This window comes from Cajanus cajan, chromosome 11 (assembly GCF_000230855.2).
Source record: "Cajanus cajan strain Asha chromosome 11, NIPB_CcT2T_4, whole genome shotgun sequence".
NCBI lineage: Eukaryota > Viridiplantae > Streptophyta > Magnoliopsida > Fabales > Fabaceae > Cajanus > Cajanus cajan.
In genome coordinates this window covers 23,288,905-23,311,620 of record NC_138527.1, presented here as the reverse complement: position 1 = coordinate 23,311,620, position 22,716 = coordinate 23,288,905, and the positions used below count along the sequence as shown (strand labels likewise).

General features: G+C 29.5%; 2 protein-coding genes across 2 annotated transcripts; both read left to right on the top strand.

Moving 5' to 3' along the window:
* Positions 1 to 2,371: 2,371 nt before the first annotated feature.
* Positions 2,372 to 5,423, top strand: LOC109806350 (uncharacterized). The gene is made up of 2 exons (XM_029272979.2): positions 2,372 to 4,920; positions 5,046 to 5,423. Exon 1 carries the CDS (start codon positions 2,372 to 2,374, stop codon positions 4,901 to 4,903), a length of 2,532 nt encoding a protein of 843 aa, XP_029128812.2. The 3' UTR covers positions 4,904 to 4,920; positions 5,046 to 5,423.
* Positions 5,424 to 18,150: 12,727 nt separating this feature from the next.
* On the top strand, positions 18,151 to 20,450 carry LOC109806017 (uncharacterized). Its single transcript, XM_020368347.2, has 2 exons — positions 18,151 to 18,542; positions 19,248 to 20,450. Exons 1-2 carry the CDS (start codon positions 18,229 to 18,231, stop codon positions 20,095 to 20,097), a joined length of 1,164 nt encoding a protein of 387 aa, XP_020223936.1. The 5' UTR covers positions 18,151 to 18,228; the 3' UTR covers positions 20,098 to 20,450.
* The last annotated feature ends 2,266 nt before the right edge of the window (positions 20,451 to 22,716 follow it).

Below are 22,716 nucleotides of genomic sequence, written 5' to 3'. Positions count from 1 at the left end.
ATTGACTAATGTGGAATGAAATAAATGAGTCATTTTTTCAACTAATTATAAGAAATATGGTTTCACTTCAATTTCTATTAACTGTTTATTTATTTTTATAGCCTCAATCGATCAATCGTAAAGTCTATTATATGATATTTACTCAGTTTTTTTATTGAATTATTAACAAAAGATCATTGATTGAAAAAAATTATTCTTTAAATTATGAGTACTGTCATTAAATATAATTATCACTTAAAATATGTAATATTGTGGACACTCTTGGAATAGAATTTAAATTTATAGTATTATTAATTATAATTAGTTAATTGAATAGTTTTATTGATTTTAATTAATTAGAGATATGGATTTCTTATGTATAATATTAGAAGTAGTATTAAATTAGTTTTTTTTAATCTTTTTCTTAGTGTGTTAATACACATGAATAAAAGAGAATAAACACGCTATAATTAGAAGTCATGAATAAGATTTTGAATGCATGTCAATCAATATAACCATTCTTTGAAAAGTCTAGAATATATATTGATGATTAAGAACTGAAATATATGCACTTGACCATCTATTAAACCAAAGAAACTCATTCATTGTCCTGATCAATTATTGCAGGGATTGCAGTTAGAAGTAGTCATATTCATTGTACTAGCTGGTGAAGTCCTAATTAAGATACACGAAGGCCAGTATGGATGAACCACGTGGAATGGGATTAGAGAGAAATATCCTTTTGACCAATTTACTAAGAATCCTCATTGGAAATGTCTGATGTATTATGTTGTACGTGGTGCGACTTGGGAGCATATTAATGTATAAATTTAAGGGGTCATGATCATAGACAAGATTTTGTTTGAATAAAATGTTCTTTTCAAAATTTTTAAAAATCATGTCAATGCCTGAAGGCTCACGATGCCATAACAAATTCAGAAGACCAATTCAGCTCTGATCAAAACTGACTGTCAATAGTTACGTTACGTCAAAAATTGGACTTCTCTCTTAGGATTGACTATTGATTCCCTATAGTCTATAGAGACCTCACATAATTATTTTGAAGGATAATCATGACCTTCTCCACACTTTCATTTTCATATTACAATATATAGATATAAATCTATATATTTAACATATATATCTATATATTTAATATATATCTTGTTCTCACCTAAAATTAGTTTAATGACAATCTCTTTGGTGAGATTGGTGAAATTCCTTTGTTCTTACAGGTGGGGTGTTCCGAGGTAGAGATAATATCTATAAAAGAGACTCCGATATTAATTTTCGCAGATATGAGTGTCTCATATATATAGTGTATATACTTTAATGTTAATTAGGATTTTTTCTTCCTTATGCAAATATTTCATTGGTTAATATAAGATTGGTCACTTATCTTTTTATCTTGTCAATTGGGGAATGGTTTAACCTTTTGACCGATATGATTAGATGATTTGAGGCCGAGGTAATCTCCTCCGAGATTGGTATGATGGCGTGCATCCGATATTATTGACTTGGTGTGGAGGGTACATATCTATATATAGCATTCCCATATATATATATATATATACTCTTACCTATTTTTTAGTGGGAGTATGTTAGCAACCTACACCAAAATTTTAGGACAAAAAAATCAGTTATTTCTTTTAATTTGGTTAATTTGTATAAAGGATATTATAGTAATTTAATTTAATTTTAAATAAAAATAAAATATTTTCTCTCTCTTATTAACTTCATTCTCTAAGTCAATTCTCTCTCTTCTTAAATTCTTTCTCCAACTCATTTCTCTTTCCTATTAAATTCTTTCTCTAACATATTTATCTCTCTACTATTAAATTTTTTCTTTAACTCATTTCTCTCTCATCTCTCATGATGTCTCCCCCTCTCTCTATGAACAAATAAAAATTAATTAATAAGAAAAATAAATGAATTGGAGAATAAAATTAATAAGAGAGAGAAAATATTTTATTTTCATTTAAAATTAAATTATTATAATATCCTTTGTACGAATTAACCAAATCAAAAGAAATGAGTGATTTTTTTGTCATAAAATTTTGGTGTAGATTGCTAACATACTTCCACTAAAAAATAGGTGGGAGTATATTAGCATTCCCCATACTTATAATATATATTTATATATATATATATATAATATAATATAATAGTATAAGTAAAAATAATTTTTAATAATAAATATTATGTAAGTGTGTATGATCAGATGATAATTTTTTTTTTAATGTTATCTATTTTTTTACATTTAACTTTGTTTTCATGTGGGTCACTACAGACAATTGATCAAAGCTTACTTTGCCCACAACTCTTATTTTTGGCTATAAATACTGGTCAATTAGTTCCTTATCAATTACTATTCATTCTGTGCTTACTTGAAATGGGGTTGCTATTCCAAGTTATTCTAAGTTTACATTTGTTGCTCTTCCACTTCCTATCTTCTCATTCTTCCCAACCCTTGTGTCCTTCAGACCAGAGCCATGCCTTACTTCGGTTGAAGACCTCTTTTACTAGCAATACTGAACATGTTTCCGGTGCATGCAATCAAACTCACGCAAAGACAAAAACGTGGGAAAATGACACAAATTGTTGCTCGTGGCTTGGAGTCACGTGTGACCCCATCTCTGGTCACGTGATTGGTCTCAACCTTAGCTGCAGTGGACTCCAAGGAAAACTTCATCCAAATAACACTCTTTTTCGTCTCACTCGTCTCCAGTCACTTGACCTTGCTTTCAATGACTTCTCCAAGTCTCACTTGTTACCTCTCTTTGGTGACTTTGTGGACCTCATGCATCTCAACTTGTCTAGCTCTAACTTTGAAGGTGAAATTCCTTTCCAAATCTCGCAACTTCAAAATCTCATTCACTTGAATCTTTCATTCAACAAATTTAGTGGCTCAATTCCAAATGTCTTTGGTGGGCTAACCAAGTTGAAAACCCTTGATCTTACTGCAAACAACTTGGAAGGGCAAATTCCATCTTCATTGTTCAACTCAACTCAACTTTCTGGCTTGAATTGTTCTTATAATAAATTAGAGGGTCCTCTGCCTAACAAAATAACAGGACTTTCAAAGTTAATTGCCTTGAGGTTAAATAACAACTTACTGAATGGGACAATTCCAGCATGGTGTTTTTCTTTGCCATCTTTGATAGGTATAGATCTATCAAATAATCAGTTCACAGGGCACATAAATGCAATCTCAGCATATTCTTTAGAGTTTCTATTGTTGTGCAACAACAAACTACAGGGTAATATTCCAAAATCAATCTTCAACCTTGTAAACTTAACTGGTTTATGTCTATCATCAAATGGTTGGAATGGCACTGTCCACTTTCCATTATTTTCCAAATTTCAAAAATTGGAAGTGCTCTCCCTCAATCACATTAGTCAATTATTCATAGACTTTGAATCTGATGTTAATTATAGTTTCCCTCGTTTGAAAATATTAGAGTTATCTTCTAACAATTTAACTGAGTTTCCCAAATTGTTAGGAAAATTCTCGAGTTTGAGTTGTCTTGAAATGTCTGATAACAAATTTATTGGGAAAATCCCAAATTGGTTGTATGAAATGGATTCTTTACAAATTTTGAACCTCTCTCGAAACCTGTTGACAACATCAATGGACCAATTCTCATGGAATTACAGGCTCCATGTGCTTGATCTTAGTTTCAACTTACTAGCTGGTGACATATCTTCATCGATTTGCAATCTAAGTTCTCTTCAGATTCTCAACTTGTCACATAACAGGCTGAAGGGAACCATTCCACCATGCCTTGTAAACTTGTCATCCCTTCAAGTTTTGGATCTACACATGAACAAACTTCAAGGATCTTTGCCCCCTTTTTTTCCAAAGAACAAGCTTAGTGATGTGAATCTCGGTGGAAACCAACTAAAAGGTCCTTTGCCTACATCTTTGTCCAAATGTACACAATTGCAGGTTTTAAATCTTGGCAACAATCAAATAGAAGATACATTTCCCCATTGGCTTCAGAAGCTACCAAAATTAAGAGTGCTAGTTTTAAGAGCCAATAAGTTCCATGGTCCCATTACCAGTTCATACACCAAGAACATATTTCCCAGTTTAACAATTCTTGACATCTCATACAATGACTTCAGTGGCTCATTACCATTAGGCTATATAAAAAATTTAGAAGCCATGAAGAATCCAGTTGAATTGGAAAATAGTTCACAATATGTGGAATTTAATTACATTATTTATAGTGATAAATTCCAACATTACAGCCTTTCATATGATTCCATGGTTATAACAATGAAAGGGGTCAACTTGATCATAACCAGAATCCCTACAAAATTGGCAACTTTGGATCTATCTGCAAATAGTTTTGAGGGAAAGATTCCATATGTTCTTGGAAAGCTTAAAGCACTCAGAGGACTCAACCTGTCGCACAATAAACTCATGGGTACTATTCCTAGTGAGTTAGGAAATTTGACAAATTTGGAATCATTAGATCTCTCCTCAAATTTGCTCACTGGTGGGATTCCTATGGAATTGACCAATCTGAACTATCTTGCAGTCTTGAATCTTTCTCATAACCATCTTGTAGGAGAAATACCTCAAGGAAAACAGTTCAACACCTTTTCAAATGATTCCTATGTGGGAAACATGGGCTTATGTGGACTTCCATTGTCAACTAAATGTGACATGAAATGTAAACAATGTTCTTCAGCTTCACCAACCTTCTCGAGTGAAGAGAAATTTGGGTTTGGTTGGAAACCAGTGGCCGTAGGATATGGATGTGGAATGGCATTTGGGGTGGCCTTAGGATGTTGTGTATTGTTAATGGGAAAACCTCTATGGCTTGTGAGGATGGTTGAAGTTCAACCTACTAAAAGGGTGACAAGAAGAGCAAGGAAGAGGCCTCGTAGAAGAATGAATGTGCAAATGTCATAATTGATGTGTGTCTTATGGTAATTCTCTTCTCTTTTATTTAGTTCTGCATTAATTGAAAGTTTGAAATTAAAAAAAAAAATTGAGTTTAAAACTACAAAAAGCATTATTTCTTCAAATTAATTTGTACCTGAATTGTTTTCAGCCAAGCAAGCACAAGTTCAAGGGAAGAGGACAAGGTCACTTGTTTATGTTGTAGCTTTGTCAAATATGTTAAGCCAAAACCATTGGTTCCCTGTGATGATTATCAGTAGTTGAAACAATCTAAAACAAGACATGGTTTGTACGCAAAATCCGACACCCCAGATGGAATTGCACACACATCAAATCATGTGCAAATGGGAATGAATATTTTAAAACTCCTTTGATTTGTAATTGCAAGTCAGTTATTTCGATGTTTATACTTGTATATATACTTTTGTGGAGAAAATGGTTAAACCAATGAGGTAGTTTGTATATGTAAGAATAATCACTGAATGCAGATTTATGTGGATGTGCAAAATTTTATTGTTGAAAGCAAAGATCAGACTCTAATCATTTGAAATATTTAAAGGCTTTTTTTATTTCCGTTTTTAAATGTACAATTCATCAATTTCAAGATCATACATAAACTCATGTTTAGCCACATTAAAAAATGTGATGACGACGCTATGATGATGTTATATTTAAAAAAAAATTACATTTATATGTACAAAATCAATTTTTTTAAAATGTTTTATTAGATACAACATCAGGAATTTTTTTTTAAAAAAAAAAGTTACATGTACAAAATCATTTTTTTTAGACGTGGTATTGAATTAGGCCTTTTTGTGAACCTTTGTTAACAATGTTAGTAAAATGCATAACATTTAATACATTTCCTTAATTGAGGGACCCAAAAAAACCTTAAGGGACACTAAAGCCAAACTTTAAGATATTTAGAGAAACTAATAATATGTTTAACTTAGCTTTTTAATCCCACTTTAAATCCAGTCAAATTTTGCTGCTAATCCTGTATTATATAGAGAAGTAGTAATTTTTGTTTTATTGATATTAATAAGTTTAAAATTTTAAATTTATAGAGAAGTTCACAATATTATTTTTGATAAAATAACTTGTTAATTTTTAGCAATATTATTATTAGCCTTTACAAAGAAAGAATACGAACTACTAAGTCAACCTAAAAGGTAAAAGTTGGACTAGTGTACTAAAAGTCCCAAGTTTGAACCTTATTAGAATAGTTATACTTAAAAAAATGAATAATTTAGATGACGAACAAAGTTCATTGATCTAGTTATGCTTATAGGTTTTGTAAAACAATTATGTAAGGAAGACTCTTCAATAAACCAAGTCAAACCTTGAAAAAAAAATTCATAACAAGACAAATTAGACTTAAGCATGCCAAAATCTACTCTACTTGACATGTTTCTATTCTTACTAATTATAATATTAAATAGTTATAATTTATAGGTTAAAATATATTTTTGATTCCTATAATTTAAAAAGACTTTTTTAGTCCTATACTTACCTTCTTTTAATCCTTTCAAGTATTTACCATTAATTTGTGTGTAACGTGGTCACCTTTGGTGTTGATGTTTGGTAGAGGTCTCCAATTTCATGTTTGTAATGTAGTAATTATTTTGCACTTAAAATACTTTTTTAATCTCTTTAATTTCACTTACTTTACTTTTTGATTTAATAATTTCACTTATTTTTTCTTTTAGTCTTTATAGTTTAAAATAATTTTTTTTAGTCCTTATATTTACAATTTTTTTTAATCTTTTTAAGTCCTTATTGTTATTTTTTACCAAATTAATTTCAAAAAATTAGTTATCTCCTAAATTGATCAGTTTTTTTTCTTTATAACCCAGTTTTTTTCCAACAAACTAGTTTGAAGGCTTTTTTTTTTTTTTTATCAAGTTAGTTTTAACAAATAGTGTCACATTCTTTATAGTCCATTTTTATTTCAAACTAGTCATTTATTGTATTGACCACTCATCTAAATCACATTCGATCATCGTAAATATCTCTCCCCTTCACATATTTTAACAAATCACCTTGTGACTACTTTGACATATTTAGAAAATGACCTTTGTAAAATACATCAACAATGAAATTGCACAAATACATCCCTAATTTCACATGGAATTAACTTGGCCAAACGATAAAACATTTTCCTATGGTGAATTCAAACGAAATAACAAGATGAAAAAGATGGGATTAAAACCACCTATCTTCACTATTGTGTTTCGCTTCAAAAGTTCACCAAGCAACAACATCGTTCGCCACAAAAGTCCATGAAACACTTCTTTGCACATGACATCCAACACCACTACACTCCATCAAAAATAGCAACACTATTGTTCTCCACTGCAATAAAAGAAAGACCATAATAAGGTTTTTCTTCACTTGCTTCACGAGCACATTGACAAGGATAGAAAGGAACTTTATGTTGATCAAAGACTTGCTTTTTTTTCTCTTCCTAAACCATATATATATATATTAAGTCACACATCATCATCCACCAAACTAAACAAATTAGTGTCATGTACTCACACAAAAACAACAAACACAAATTAATGATAGGGACTTAAAGAGATAAAAAAAAAAAGGTAAGTATAAAGACTAAAAATAACTATTTTAAACTATAAAGACTAAAAAAGTAAAATAAATGATACTATACAAACCAAAAAGATATTTTAACCATAAAATACCACATCACAAATACAAAATTGAAGACTCATGTCACATCATCACAAAAGAGTCAATTATAGACAAATTAACGGTAGGAATATAAAAGAATTAAAAAAAAGATAAGTATAGAAACTAAAAGTATTTTTTTAAAACCATAGGAACTAAAAGATAAAGTTGGTGAAACTATAAGGACCAAAAAAGACATTTTAACATAATTTATGTTTAGGACTTTATATTTCTAATGTTGCTTGAATATGAGTTATATTTGAATGATTTAAAGTTGTTTTAACGATAATTTAAGAGTAATTTTTTAATTTAATTATAATAATTTTTTTAATTAATATTTCCTATCCATTGCCTACCTATTCCCACCACATGTTTGCTTGTATATATCTTGTGATCATAAATGTGGATGGATTTGTGGGATATATGGAATTCACCGACAAAATAATTTGATCGACACTATTTCATTATGTGTCGATCTATTTGATCCAGCATGTTCAATTAGAATGTGTAGTGTCTATTTTTTTTATAAATCTAAAATAATATATTTCTTATGATTTACTAACGCAACTATAAAATTAATAATATTTGTAATAAAGATAAAAGAAAATTTCATGAAATAATGTACATATACACTAGTGGAAAAAATACTTTTAAAATCAGTTGTTTTTTTAATTTTAAGATCGGTTCCTTGATCGATCTTGAAGGAATTGATCTTAAAAGTTGAACTTTATAAGATTAGTAGTCAAAAGCTGAACTTTTAAGATCGGTCATCCTAATAGTCGATCTTAAAGTAGAAGTAGAAGAGGGAGGCTCCAACTTGCAATTTAAGCATGTGGTGGAAATGAAAGAAGAGGATTTGGCCTCATAGCTTCAGATCTAGCACAAGGAAGAGTATAACACAACAATAGCATCAGAGAAGAAAAAAAAAGAAAGTTGTTTGGACTTTGATGGTGGGATGGAGAAAGGAATGGTCCCAAAATGCTAATGTAGCACCACAACACTAGAACAATGATCTCCAAAGCAAAAACCAAACATTTACAACCACGAGCCTTTGCGAATCGACAATCGACAATCGGGATTCACAATACATACATTCGAATCGGAGGAGAAAAATTGGGATTAGGGATTTTACCTTTGAAAATGGGTTTGTGGGAGCACTTCACGAGCCTCAGGCTATCCTTTGTTAACAAAGAATCCATGGCCTCTGAATTTGGATGTGAAAATTAAAATGAAATTCTACCTCTTGCTTTACTTGCTTAATTTCATCTCACTCCCTTCACAACATCATTTGTTTTAGTTGATTCAAAATAATGTTGTGTTAAGGTTACTAATTTTTATAATAATTATAATTATTTTAAAAATTATATAAAAATAGTTTTTATAATTTTTGTTGTTTAAAAGTATATAAGTTTTTAAGTTTTAATTAATGACATGGATAAAATAAGATAAGTATTGTTATTGTATATATAAATATATAATTTTTTAATAAATCCCCTAGAAATAAAGCACCACTATACACCTATTTTTTTTTATAATGAACTTTTAAGATCAGCCATTAGAGAGCCGATTTTAAAAAGTGATGCAGTAGCATTTTTGTAAATAAATTTATAACTTTTAAGATTGGTCACATTTTAACTGGTCTTAAAAGTACTTGTAAGATCAACTAAAATGTGACCGATCTTAAAAGCTATAACCTTATTTACAAAAATTCCACCGCATCACTTTTAAGATCAGTTAAAATGTGACCAATCTTAAAAGTTGCAACCTTATTTACAAAAATATTACCGCATCACTTTTAAGATTGGCTAAAATGTGATCGATCTTAAAAGTTGTGACCTTATTTACAAAAATATCATCGTGTCACTTTTATGATCAACTAAAATGTGATCGATCTTAAAAGTTGTAACATTATTTACAAAAATGTCATCGCGTCACTTTTAAGATCGGTTTTCTTATAATTGATCTTAAAACCCCGATCTTGAAACTAATTTTTATACTAGTGATAGTTGGATTTTATATACATCGCGTACTATTATAAAACATTTACAATAACGTACTTGTTTACAAACTATTTATTTATATACTTTTACTATAAGAATTACATATTAGGTTGAAATAAATTTACTATTGGGTTGACATGATTGGTCGGGGGATAGATAGAAGGTAACTAGTATGGGGCCATCCACAATGGTGCGAATTTCCTAGTTTGGAAAGAATATAAAAGTTGATAATCTTACACTGTGAAAAGTAACTAAATTGGCAACTGCATCGACACTCCAATTTGTTCTAGAGAATACAACCGATATAACTGAAGTAAAAGGGTCAGGTATGTCAAAAAGATCCATCTATTTGCATTATAATTAATTTAATTTTAAAATAAAAAAAATAAGGAGTAAAAATAATTTTGCAATAAATACAAATAAATAAATAGAACGTACAAAATTATTTGTAATCAATATTAATTATATATTTTAGATTTTTCATTCTTATGGTCATAGATTGACATTTATCTTTATAAGTAATGATGATATAATAATAAGTTGAGCTTAAGAATAATAAAAAAGAAAACTAGATTATAGTTAAAAATAATATAAAAATATTTAAATTAAAAGATTTAGAATATTTTTAATTGTAAAATTCAGTACAATATAATTTACAGCAATGAGATGTGGTTAAAAGTATTAAACTAGATATATGACATATGTGAAAATCAAAAGATAATAAAACAATCTAAACTAGTAACACCTTATTAACTATTTAGAGTTAAAAATATCATAAATTGAACAAATGAATGAGGTTAGGATACCTCACTTAAATAAATATAAAATAAATAAATATAATAATATAAAAAATTTGAAAAAATATAAAGATTTCTCCCCCCTTACCTTAATAGAAAAATAGAAATATTTAGAGATAATTTAAAGCTATCTAAACGAATTTTTTTTTTCTTCCCATTCTTTCTTCTTTCTTTTCTCTCTTCCTTCTCAATCTCCTCGTTCATCTCTTCTATTTCTAAGCTACGACCCCATCTTTTGGCCTATATTTATAGGCAAAATCTTTTATATATATATATATATATATATATATATATATATATATATATATATATATATATATATATATATATATATATATATATAATTCAATTTAGTTAGGAATGAATGAGAACACTACTACAATATGCACATTCTACATCGGTTCTCTAAAGCCATCTACATCGGTTCTAAAACCGATGTAGAATAGACCGATGTAGAAAATGTATAGTTTTTTACATCGGTTCTGAAAAACCGATGTAGATTTAAGCTTAAATCTACATCGGTTCTCTTGAGAACCGATGTAGATTGATTTTTTTTTATAAAAAAAATCATGCTTATTTGCAGGGCAAACAGCTCCTGAAACTCTACTCTCAAACACCAATACAAACAATTAACGAACAATCAAATGCTTCAAGACACACTATTTGTTGTCAATCTTATTACTATATAATAATAATGATGATGAGATCAATGCCTAAATGGAAGCAAATATATAATTATTGAAAAACGGTAATGAATCAGCAAAATAGGATAAATAATGGTAATTTAATAATTATATGTTAAAGATAAATTTACATATATAACATTGCAACTAAACAATGAAAAAGAAAAATAAATATTATATAAATATTTTATATAATATTCAAACATAAAAATCTTATATAAGTTACTCTAACTCTCTGTTACTATAAACACCACTTTTTATATACATATACACAACTCATACTATTTCTACACTATTAAATTTATTTCTACATGCACATTATATGATAAAAATAGAGCAAGTTAGACAGTAATAATAATACTATTTTTTTGGATAATAATAGTACTACTTAATTACTGCCTTTGTTAAACCATCCTATGCACTCAAATTACTCAAGTTTATCCAAAGACAATCAATCCCAATTCTCCTACACAACAAACAAAACCTTGAAAAAATAGTAACCGACTCACGTTTTAAGTAGGCATCAAAGAGGTTCCCAGTAACACCCTCAATGGTATCATCCACGGGAAGAATATGCACATGCTTCCCGTACTTAACATCAGCACATAAAAAAATATAATTGCACATAAACATTCAACAAACACAATGGTTAGAGAAAGGTGAAGGGAATGCAAACAAATAATATGAGTTAGGACATGTTTGCATGCAACCCCCAAAAAGCAAAAAATAAAATATATATTTATTATTATGAGAGTGTAGCTGCCACTGGAATAAAAAGTTTAGACACAAACATATTCAGAACTCGTAATATTTATAAGAAAAAAAGTTAAAATAAATATACTCATAAGAGATAAAGATTCTAACCCGGAGATTTATCCATGGTTGGACCCCTTTTTCATTTCCTGAAAACAAGCAAATTTGCCAATAATTAAACTTTCAACGCAGTTATAACATTACAGCATACGAATTAGCTACGCATTCAAATGGATTTATGATAAATGAAAAAGGATATAAACATCAAGCAAGTGAACTTAATCTCTTTGTATTGTGCTAGATTTTATGATGCACAAATATGAAACGTATATCTGACACAACGACAATACAATTATACTAATAATATATAGAATATGATAGGTATCAGATATTTAAATTTAAATATGTATAAAATTTCATAAAACTCGCACCTGAAACTTACAAGCCTCAGGTCATGGCATATGATATCACAAAATATAATTACAAGTAATTTATAAACTGAAGCCCATGTGGTTTCCGTTTTTTCTCCCATCTCCATACTCACCAAGACTAAATGAGAAATCACCACCCCCTCACAACTTGAATAATACCAACTCCAAATTTAGACAAAAATGAAAAAGAAAAGCTAAAATAGGTCCATTTTGTTTGTCAAGAGATCTTGGGCTTGGGCTTGTTCTTGGGCCATGGCAGTGTTGTCTCGTCGGTCCTCCTATTGTTCTTGGCTCCTCCTCCTCGTCTTCTTGAAGAACGGAGGTTGTTGGCGACGGAGTGGAGCAACGCCGTCTCGTCGATGACCTCGATCCCTAGGGCTAGCGGAGAAGGCTGCGCCGTTACCGTTTTCAAGGAGGCAGTGGAGGAGGCGGCGGCGGTGGAGGGAGGTATGGCGGAGGCGATGGTGGAAGGTACGGTGGAGGAGGTGGCGGCGGTGGTGTTGGAAATTGCTACAGCTGTGGAGAATTAGGGCATTTTGCAAGGGAGTGCCAACAAGTGCTCGTTGAATGGCTAATAGTTCGTAAATAATGCGTAAAATGGCTAATAATAGTGTACTTTTACATCGTTTCTTATTAAAATCGATGTAGAATAGTATACTTTTACATTGTTTCTTATTAAAACTGACGTAGAATGGCTAATAATTTGTAAATAATTACAAAATTGCCACCGCACCTCTTTTTTACATCAGTTATTGAACAACCGATGTAGAAGACCCGATGTAGAATAATATTTTTGTAGTAGTGGAAGTTTTAAGTCTTTTTTACTTATAGTTAAATTTTGGTTTCTTATGGATAAGGGTCATTTTATCTGTAACAGTTTTTTTTAACTATTTATATTATAAGAGATTTAAAAAAAATAATCTTATTATTTATATTAAACATTTAAGATTTTAAATATTTTAAATATTTATATTTTATAATAACAATTAAAATATTATTTTAAAAAATATTATAAATAGGATTTTTATAATATAATTATATATTTCCATTTTAGTTTACTGAAAATATAAAAATTTTAAAGTATTAAAAATAAAACATTATACTTTCTCTTTCTTATTTTTAAAATATAGTAATTAGAAATTTGGATTATTATTTTAAAAATAAAATAATGATAATAAAAATTTAAAATATTATAATATTGTATAAAAATTCAAGATATTACAGAATGTGCAACCAAATAATGAATGTGGTGGATGAATTTGTGGGATATAAGGAATTTATTGGACATAGTAATTTGATCGACATTGTCTTATATGTGTCTATTTCATGTATCATGTTAAAGTATAATGTGCCACCTATTGAAAAAAAACAAATTGCATGTGTCAATGTGGATATGTGTTTAAACAAAGAACTCTGCTTTACTATCACCAGCATAATGCATCAAACAAATGGACCACCGCTTTGTGTTTTTGCTGCCACCAATTTCTACAGTGCTATTTATGTATTGTATCTTGTGAAGCACTGATTAGAGCATTGGAAAGATTGTGCATGCCTTAGAGAATGACCTAAAAGAGTTCTCACTCCCAGTTAAACAGGTTAATTTTCTCTTTTCACTTAATTCGTCTTTATTTCCATTTTTTAATTTAAACTAAACTTCACAATGTTACTTCCTATGATATATTGCTGCGAACATATAGCAAACTAATATCATTTCTTGTGAAACAAATAGTTGCTAAAATATTCATTATATATCATACCAGCAATTTGTTGATGGTCATTGTGAACTTGGTATGAACTCGTGGGTTCGTTGTTATGATTGATCATGATGTTGATTGATTATGATTATTAAGTGAGATGTGAGGATAATAATATGGTAATATGCATGTATATAAATATGTTTGTACAATAGTGTTCTAGTTAGTTTATGAAGCTCTAGTTTTATCCATAATGTTTTATTCTTCCCCTTTCTTATGTCTCTTTTTCGTCAACATTGGATTCCTAAATGTATATAGATATGAAGCACATTTCAACAAACTCGGGAGCAATTTCTCCTAACTTGGAATTGGTGGTGTAGGCAAATAATAGGACATAAAGGAGTCAACTCTCTACAAAAAAGTTGACTATGATATCCATCCTAATATCTCTATATGAGATTGATGAATTATATTCTGACTTTGAGAGATATGTTGTTAGATTCATCACTCAACTGGTAAGTACAATTGTACATGTAATGTACACTTCTGATCAAAGTCTATAATTTCAATTATTTTAAAATAAACAGTTGAGTTTTAACTTTCATATTTATTTTGGTTATAAAAATCGTTTCACACTTCTATATGATGCAGCATAACTAGAACCAACCATGAAAATTGATTCAAAGAATCATTTATGGACAAGTGCTTTGAGGTTGGGTAACACAACGTAAAATTCATAACTTGTTTGTAATAGGTTATTTCAAAGTTCAAACTACTAAATCAAATAGCCATTATGTTAGGCTTGGTCCTTTGACTATCTTGATAGTCACTTCCTACATATAGCATTAAATTCCTTTTTTTTTTTTCCAATATTTCTAACAAATATTTTAGAAATATGCGAAATTAGAATATAATCCCAATATATACATGTACATTTGTTCTAACTTTGGCATATTATTTTTAGTAGTCTTCCCGATGAAGAAGATAGAAGCAGAGTATTTTATTTGGACGTTTGTTTGTCATTCAAAATGTCACTGACTTGACCAATTGTATTTGTATCCTTGTTGGACTATTTTTTGGTTACAATATATATATCCAAGTGACTCATGTCAACTTTATGACGGATGCTTGAAGAAAGAAAGTGGAAAATTTTATCCTAATCATTAAAATGATTATTGTTGGTGTTTTTACTATGACTTTAAAGAACTAAAAGGCTTCTTGTTGATGCTAGCAATCACCAAAGACTCACTGATATCACTAGTGAAAAAGTACTGGTCATACATGATGCATTTACTACTTTAAATAAAATAGTGTTGAGATGTAACTTTATTTACTATTTTTTTATATATATAAAAATTCAATTGTGTAAGTTTTGGAATAATCAATCAATTTGAACCCTAAATTTGAAAAAAAAAATATTGTTATATTAGTCTTTAAATCAAAGGAAATTAAAAAAAAAACTTTAAAAGTGAAAAATTGACAATCAAATACGTCAAAAATTCAAAAAACAAATGTAACTAAAATGCTAATATTGATACATGTTTAAAGACAGAGAGTAGTGTAATACTCTCTATCTTACATACTAACATAGGCATATAAAATAAAGAATATGAAGAATCATAAATTATCAGTTTTCAACAATTACCAATTTAATCTTAATTTCAGTAGTTTGAAGAAATATTTGATTGGAGAGATTATTAATTTTAAAAAAAATACTAGAAAATTATTAAAATTCAGAGATAAAAATCCTAGAATTATGACTTATATTCTTAATCCCCACAAGATAAACATCATAAATCACAAAGTAATTACATCAATTTACTTGTGAAATTGCTAAGGACCCTTTGGTTTTGAGAAACTAGCAATCTTTATTTTAAAAAGATTCGAAATTGATTATAAGAGATTTATTCTAAAAACAAAGCATAAATGCACAAATATTAACAAATTAATAAATTAATACAATTGGGAATTAAGAAAATTAGTTTGATCATGTAAATTTCTAGAATTCAATTATTTTAGGGTTTTATTAATTAAAAGAGTTTGATCATGCACTTTCAATATAAGAATTGAAAACACTAAAATAATAAGACAATTAACAAAAAGTAAATCATGAAATTCATCATTGGAATTCATGAGGAACAATTATATTATAACCCTAAAATAGATAAACTAGTCAAACATGTTGCTAGAAACTGTAGAGGAAAAGGAATAACTATAATTGGAAGAATCCTTCTCTAAGGATTTGACATTTAGTCTCTTACAAAATTTCAATAACGAAAGAAAGAGAGAAAAATATATGAAAAATTAAAGTTAAAAGCTAAATGATCACAAGACATCCCTATTTATATATTGTTCCAGTAAAGGGATAGCAACCGAAAAACTCTTAGTGATGTGAATTCTAAGAGAATCTAGTTGTCATCCTGACCTAGAATATTTAAGAGTGACAAAAAAAAGACCTGCCTCTCCACGAATCCCCTTTCTCCTTATTTATATGGGTCTCATATCCATCATATGAATCTTTGACCCTAATCCCCTGAAATGCGCGTGGATGTCTCCCATAATAAGCCTATGGAGACTCGGAGGGTACACAACCCTTTTGGCTTGAGCATTAGTGACGCGAAGAGCCATTGATCGGTTTGCTCGGCCAATTGGAGATTCGAAAGATACACAACCCTCCTAGCTCGAGCGTTAGCGACATGAAGAGCCATTGATTAGTTTGCTCGGCCAATTGGAGATTTAAAGGGAACACAACCCTCTTGGCCCGAGCATTAGCGACGCGAAGAGCCATTGATCGGCCTGTTCTATCAATTGGAGATTCGGAGGGTACACAACCCTTCTAACTTGAGTGTTAACGACACGAAGAGCCATTGATCGGTTTGCTCGGCCAACTGGAGATCCGAAGGGTACATTACATATATAAAAATATATAACAACTTTTAAGCATGATCATGCATCTCAGCAAACACCATCATGATCAACAATATGGATGTGCTTCATTAAAACAAGAAACACAATCGTGTTTCATAGCACGTGTGTGCTTTATTAGTGTTAAGGACCTACTTTGTCATTTAGAAAGTTTTAGAGCGCAATTTTGCATAGTTGACAAGCACGATCGTGCTTCTTAACATGGTTATGCATATTTGACAAGCAGGACTATACTTTATAACATGGTTGTACATACTTGACAAACACAATCATGTTTACACTCCAAGTACTATCATGCATGGTTAACCTTCATATTTGCTTCATGTTATCCCTTAATTGTACTTATTTCTTCTCTTTTTGTATTTTTTTCCCTATTTGTTGCATGTTTAATAAAAGAAGTAAAATATTGTTAAAGATTCAACATTAAATTAAAAACAAAATAATAATAAATATCATGTCATTATATAACATTTTAATAATTTAACAATTAGCATATTAAAATTAGAGATTTAATCATAAACATTCACAACAAATAATAAAAAATAAATAAATAGTTACCACAAGAAATTTTCTTGTCACTATACCAAAGGTAAGAAGATTTAATTATAAAATTTTTAGTTATAATAATTTTTTTGTAAATATTTTTAACTACACGGATCTATTAAATTTTATGTTTTAGTTGAAGTTTTATACGCATTCGACCTTTTCAATATTATAAGATGTAATTGAGTGTACCATAAAAATATCTAATTGACTCTTCTGCTTTGGTTGAATAACAGCACCCAGTATTTTAATTTTCTTTATGAAGAAGTAAACTAAGGACCACAAAAATCAAAACACGTCTTTCCGAGGAAATTTCCTTGAAATTGCATCCACCATATTTCCTCTGAGCTGAACATGTGCTACGCCGACAAGGAATATTATATTCTTAAACTAAAATATCGCTAATTCTTACCCTTTATTTATTGGATAAATAAAATGTATTGAGTGTGTTGAAATATATGTTTTAATTTTATTATTACGACATAGTGTAACAAAAATGCTGCTGAAACATTACAACTCCATTGAAAAATAAGAAAAAGTACCTGACAAGGATAAAATAAAATCGTTACTGAAATTGAGTTTTAAATAGTTGATAAATTTGAACTTTTCAAAATTCAGACAATATTATTCTCAACCATCCTTTCACCAATTGACAAGTATTCAAATTTACTTTATCTTGATATATATATATACACATTATCCATTTACACCAATGACAGGTACTTGTATCGTTCCTTGGAGTCCTATATATTCACGAGAAACAACGATTGATCGCTATAGAAACATAACAGAAAAATCAAAGAGAGAAAAAAGAACAAGAAAAATGTATGTGACAAGACCAATATCTATGTACAAGAGTAACCCTGGTGCTCTTTCAGAACCTCCATTTGGACCAAATTCAGGTTATCTTGTAATCTGGGATCTACCCCCTACTTACACTTGTTTTGGTTTGTGTGAGGACCCAAGAATCAAGCATCTTCCTTTTCCTCAGGACAAGAACTTGACCACCACATACACAACAAGTTCAGGTGAAAGCACTGATACTCACAGGGACAAGGTCTTGTTTATCCCAGTATTGAATCAGCCACTTTCTTCAAACTGCTACTACGTCATAAGAAGGCAGGGCAAACATCAAGGGTATGTGTTCATTTTTTATATGTTAATTAGTTAATCATGATATACCATTTTAACCTTTAGACCATCAGAATTCATTGAAAAACTGCATCTCGGATTTTATGCATCAACTAACTTTAATATTATCTCCTATTTGAGTTTAAGGTGACTCTTATAATCTCTTCGACCTTTTGAAGCATTATATAAATATATATACTTACTTGTGAGGTAGTCCTGTAGCTCAAACATTTAGATTGGAGTTCAATTCAAACTAGTTGATTTTAGTTTTAGGATATAGAAAAACAGAAGAATAACAAAACAATATGACTCTTGTTTTTCGATGGAAAGTATATTATATTTTGTTGAATATGACATATTTAAATACATCGAAATAACCTAATAGAAATCATGAGCAATGATTTTAGGAACGTTACCAATAACTAGAGAATAAAATTAACTAACAACATAATAACATATTTTTATCAATTGACTAATTGATTTATTCAAACTAAAATTAAAACTACTTTGCTAGTAATTAAAGGCACATTTCCAACAAAACTATTGGAGTGTAATTCATTTCAAATTCGCTGAACTGATTCCTAATTCAATTCAGTGCAGTTTTTATAAGTTCATTTCATTTTGGTTAGTTGCATCTTAAATAATACCAAACAGAGTTTTTGAAAGCAGAAATGAAACACACCCCTTAATCATTAACTGAATTGATTTCAGCCAAGCGAGTACAAGTTCAAAGGAAGAGGACAAGACCACTTGTTTATGCTGCAGCTTTGTGAAAGATGTTAAACCAAGAGCTTTGGCTCCCTCTGATGATTATCAGCAAGTTGAAATAATCAAGAAGAGACATGGTTTTCAGGCAAAGTCTGTTGCCCCAGATGGAATTCCACCTCGCTTCTTGAGGACAAAAGGTTGGAATGTTGAGGCTAGAACTCCCCGCAATTACCAGTTGCATGAAGCTTTAGGACCCAATGATTCCTTGCGTTCCAAGCTTCCACATTTCAACTTCTCAGTGTCCAATGGTAGTTCTGAATCAGTGGAAGTTGGAAAGTGGTACTGCCCTTTCATGTTTTTGAAGGAAGGAATGGGGCTAAAGGAGCAGATGAAAATGTCAATGTTCTATGAGGTCACACTTGTGCAAAGATGGGAGAAGATATTTTCAAAGGAAAATGAAAACAGTGGAGAAGATACTGTGCTTGTAGATGTTGCTATCCAAACTGAAGTGGTGAAGGTTGCAGGAAGAGATGCTGTTTGGGATGAAAATGGTGTGGTTGAAGGGATATTATGGTTTAGGAGTTTTGGTGACGATGGAAGAGAGATGAGGGTTGGATTGAGTTTGGAAGTGGTTGGGAGAATGAAATGGGAGCAAGAGAGAGTTGGATGGAAAGCAAGTGATGGAAGGCAAGAGAGTGTGGTGAGAGTAGAGGAGTTTAGAGGAACTAACAAGTGGGAGAGATTTGGTTGCTATGTGCTTGTAGAGAGTTTTGTATTTAGGAGAATGGATAGAGGTTTGGTGCTAACTTATGATTTCAAGCACACACATCAAATTATGTGCAAATGGGAATGAAGGTTATTGCAATCTAGTTATTATCTGAAACCTAAAACACTGTTTGTTTTGGGATGCAGAGTTGAAACAGGGGAAGTAGTTCACATTGAGATTTAGTAGTTTGAAATTGCTATTTGGTAAACCTCAATTACTAAAACCTTTCCATATGTTTGAATGTATCTTTATATATTTTTTCGGAGCAAGTATAAACAAAGGAGATACTTTGTGTATAGAAGGGAATGTAAGACCTAAGAAGTTTATGCGTAGTGTATAATAATGTATATGTAAAGATTATATTGTTCCACTTTAATTAGTTTTTTTTATCAAGTGTAATCAACTTATTTATGACTGTGAATGTTATTATTTTCGTGTTATTTGGATTACAATCTCATATTTTTGTTGCAAGGATCGTATAAAATTGGCACAAGTAATAGTAGTTTGTGTTTCATAATCAAGTTGTTTAAGGTTCGAATCCTAACCTTGGATATAAAGACTAGGTTGAAATTCAGATCTTAGGTATGAAGTGAGTTATATTGAAGAAAAAAAATAGTCCTTTTGTATGCACTCAAATTTCTGGAGGAGATTAGTCACTACTTTTATTGAATACTTTGTATTAATATCATAATTACAAAAAACAAACTACTAAGTTATCTATTCATTAATATTCACTGATGAAAGAAAAAAGACACTCTAACTTTTGATCTTTTATATTTTTTTAAAATAAATAAAAAGGTAAATAATGAAACAAATAGTTATTTAAAGGGATAAGTAGTAACAATATAGTATAAAATTAGAGAGAAAAAAAACTAAAGAAAAAGACAAAGACGTTGAGAGAGAAAGAATAGTTTAGGTTTCTTAGTAGAATAAAAAGGGAAAAATGATCCATATAAAAATAGAAACTAAAGTGATCACTAAAATGAGTATCCATTTATATAATGATAAAATTTTTATATATTAATTTAGTGACTGATTATTTTTAAAATATTTCAAATTAAAATTATTATATTTAAATAATGTATTTTTAATATCTAAAAATACCTTATTTTTATTGAATTAAATACTTTTTAGCTAAAAGTTTCTATTTATAATTTAAAAGTTATTATAATAGTTCTCATTTCTATTTAAAACAACACCTGCAAACACATACATATAGGAGGACTTGAGTGAAAATACTTACAAATATCTAAATAATTAATAACAATCTTTAGATTAAAATAAATAATTTAAAATAAAAATAAAAAATTAAATTATCACATAAATTGTCATTGTACTTCCTTCTATCATTATTGGGTTCATTACCATACATGAGTATATTACAACTATACTAATATAATTTCACAAATAAAAATATTATATAAAAATAAATATTTATTATATAATATATTAATAATATTATAACTATATTAGAAATTACAGACATATTATACATACATATAAATATCATATTATAATAACAAAATAATGGTATAATAATAATGTATATAATATTTTGTAAATTATAATAATAAAAAAAGGAAATTCATGTATTTTATTACTATTATTATGGTATTGGCAAGAACATATATTATCTTTGCAGAAAATTAGTCTCTCTCGAAACTTGGCTGCATTAAGATTGTGATAGAACAAGCGAGAAGAAGTGACGGATGTTCTTCTCCTTGCTTCCTTTAATGTCCATACATCTTCCTTTGAGGTTCCAATGGATGAAGGTGACTCCAAACTCATGGAGAAGGTGTTGGATCCGTGGTTAATTTGTTCTCGCAAGTGAAGGAAGAAGAAGCACTAAAGCACAAAGGAAGGATTCCTTTGTGAAGGAGCTTAAGAAGGGAGAATTTCCTTACGGTTCTTAAGGACTCTTTGAGAGAATTTTCTAAAGTGAAAACTCATATATTATCAAAAAGTGGTCAGCTACAAGTGTGTAAGATATATATAGGTGTGGAAAAGCTTGTGAGAGAAACTAAGCTAACTAGGGTTTAAAGCTAAGCTTGTGCTCCTACTCATGATTTTAGTAATTAGACCTTTGACCCAAGATCGTTCATCAGATTGTTCCTTCCAACATTATTTTTATCAAATTCAAGACTCAAATTTAAAATTTTTGAGATTTGAGTAGCGAGCAGAGTACTAGTTGGAATCAACAAACATTCGTAAATCCATGAGTTAATAATATGCCAAGTAGAGTTTACCTTTATTTTTACTAGCATAAAATAATTAAATATTTTGTGCTTTTGTGTATTTTTATTTAAAAGATAGAAATAAAAAATAATAAAAAATAATTGAAGCTAAATATATGAAAGTGATTAACAATAGGATGTGAAGAGTCTTTAATATATATTTAGAAGGTGTAAGAAGTTTGAAAAATAAATTTTAAAAAGAGTAAGTTTATGAAATTCTTAATATATTAAACAAAACGATTATGAAAATGTGTATACTATAAAGACATTTTTTTTTACTAATTTTTAAGTATAATTAAATATATAATATATTTTTCTTCTAAGACTTTCTTATCAATTATAAAACAAATAAAAAAAACTAATGAAATAAAAAGTAAAACCACCGTGTTTGTGACTTTGTGCATTTAGGTTTCAAGAGATTTGGGCGGCAAAGTTTTTTTAGAAAGACATGTTTTAATTAATATGTAAATAC

Coding starts and splice junctions, on each gene's coding strand:
- LOC109806350 (XM_029272979.2), top strand. CDS start 2,372: ATGGGGTTGCTATTCCAAGTTATTCTAAGTTTACATTTGTTGCTCTTC.
- LOC109806017 (XM_020368347.2), top strand. CDS start 18,229: ATGTATGTGACAAGACCAATATCTATGTACAAGAGTAACCCTGGTGCT. Junction 18,543..19,247: donor AGGCAGGGCAAACATCAAGG/GTATGTGTTCAT, acceptor AATTGATTTCAG/CCAAGCGAGTACAAGTTCAA.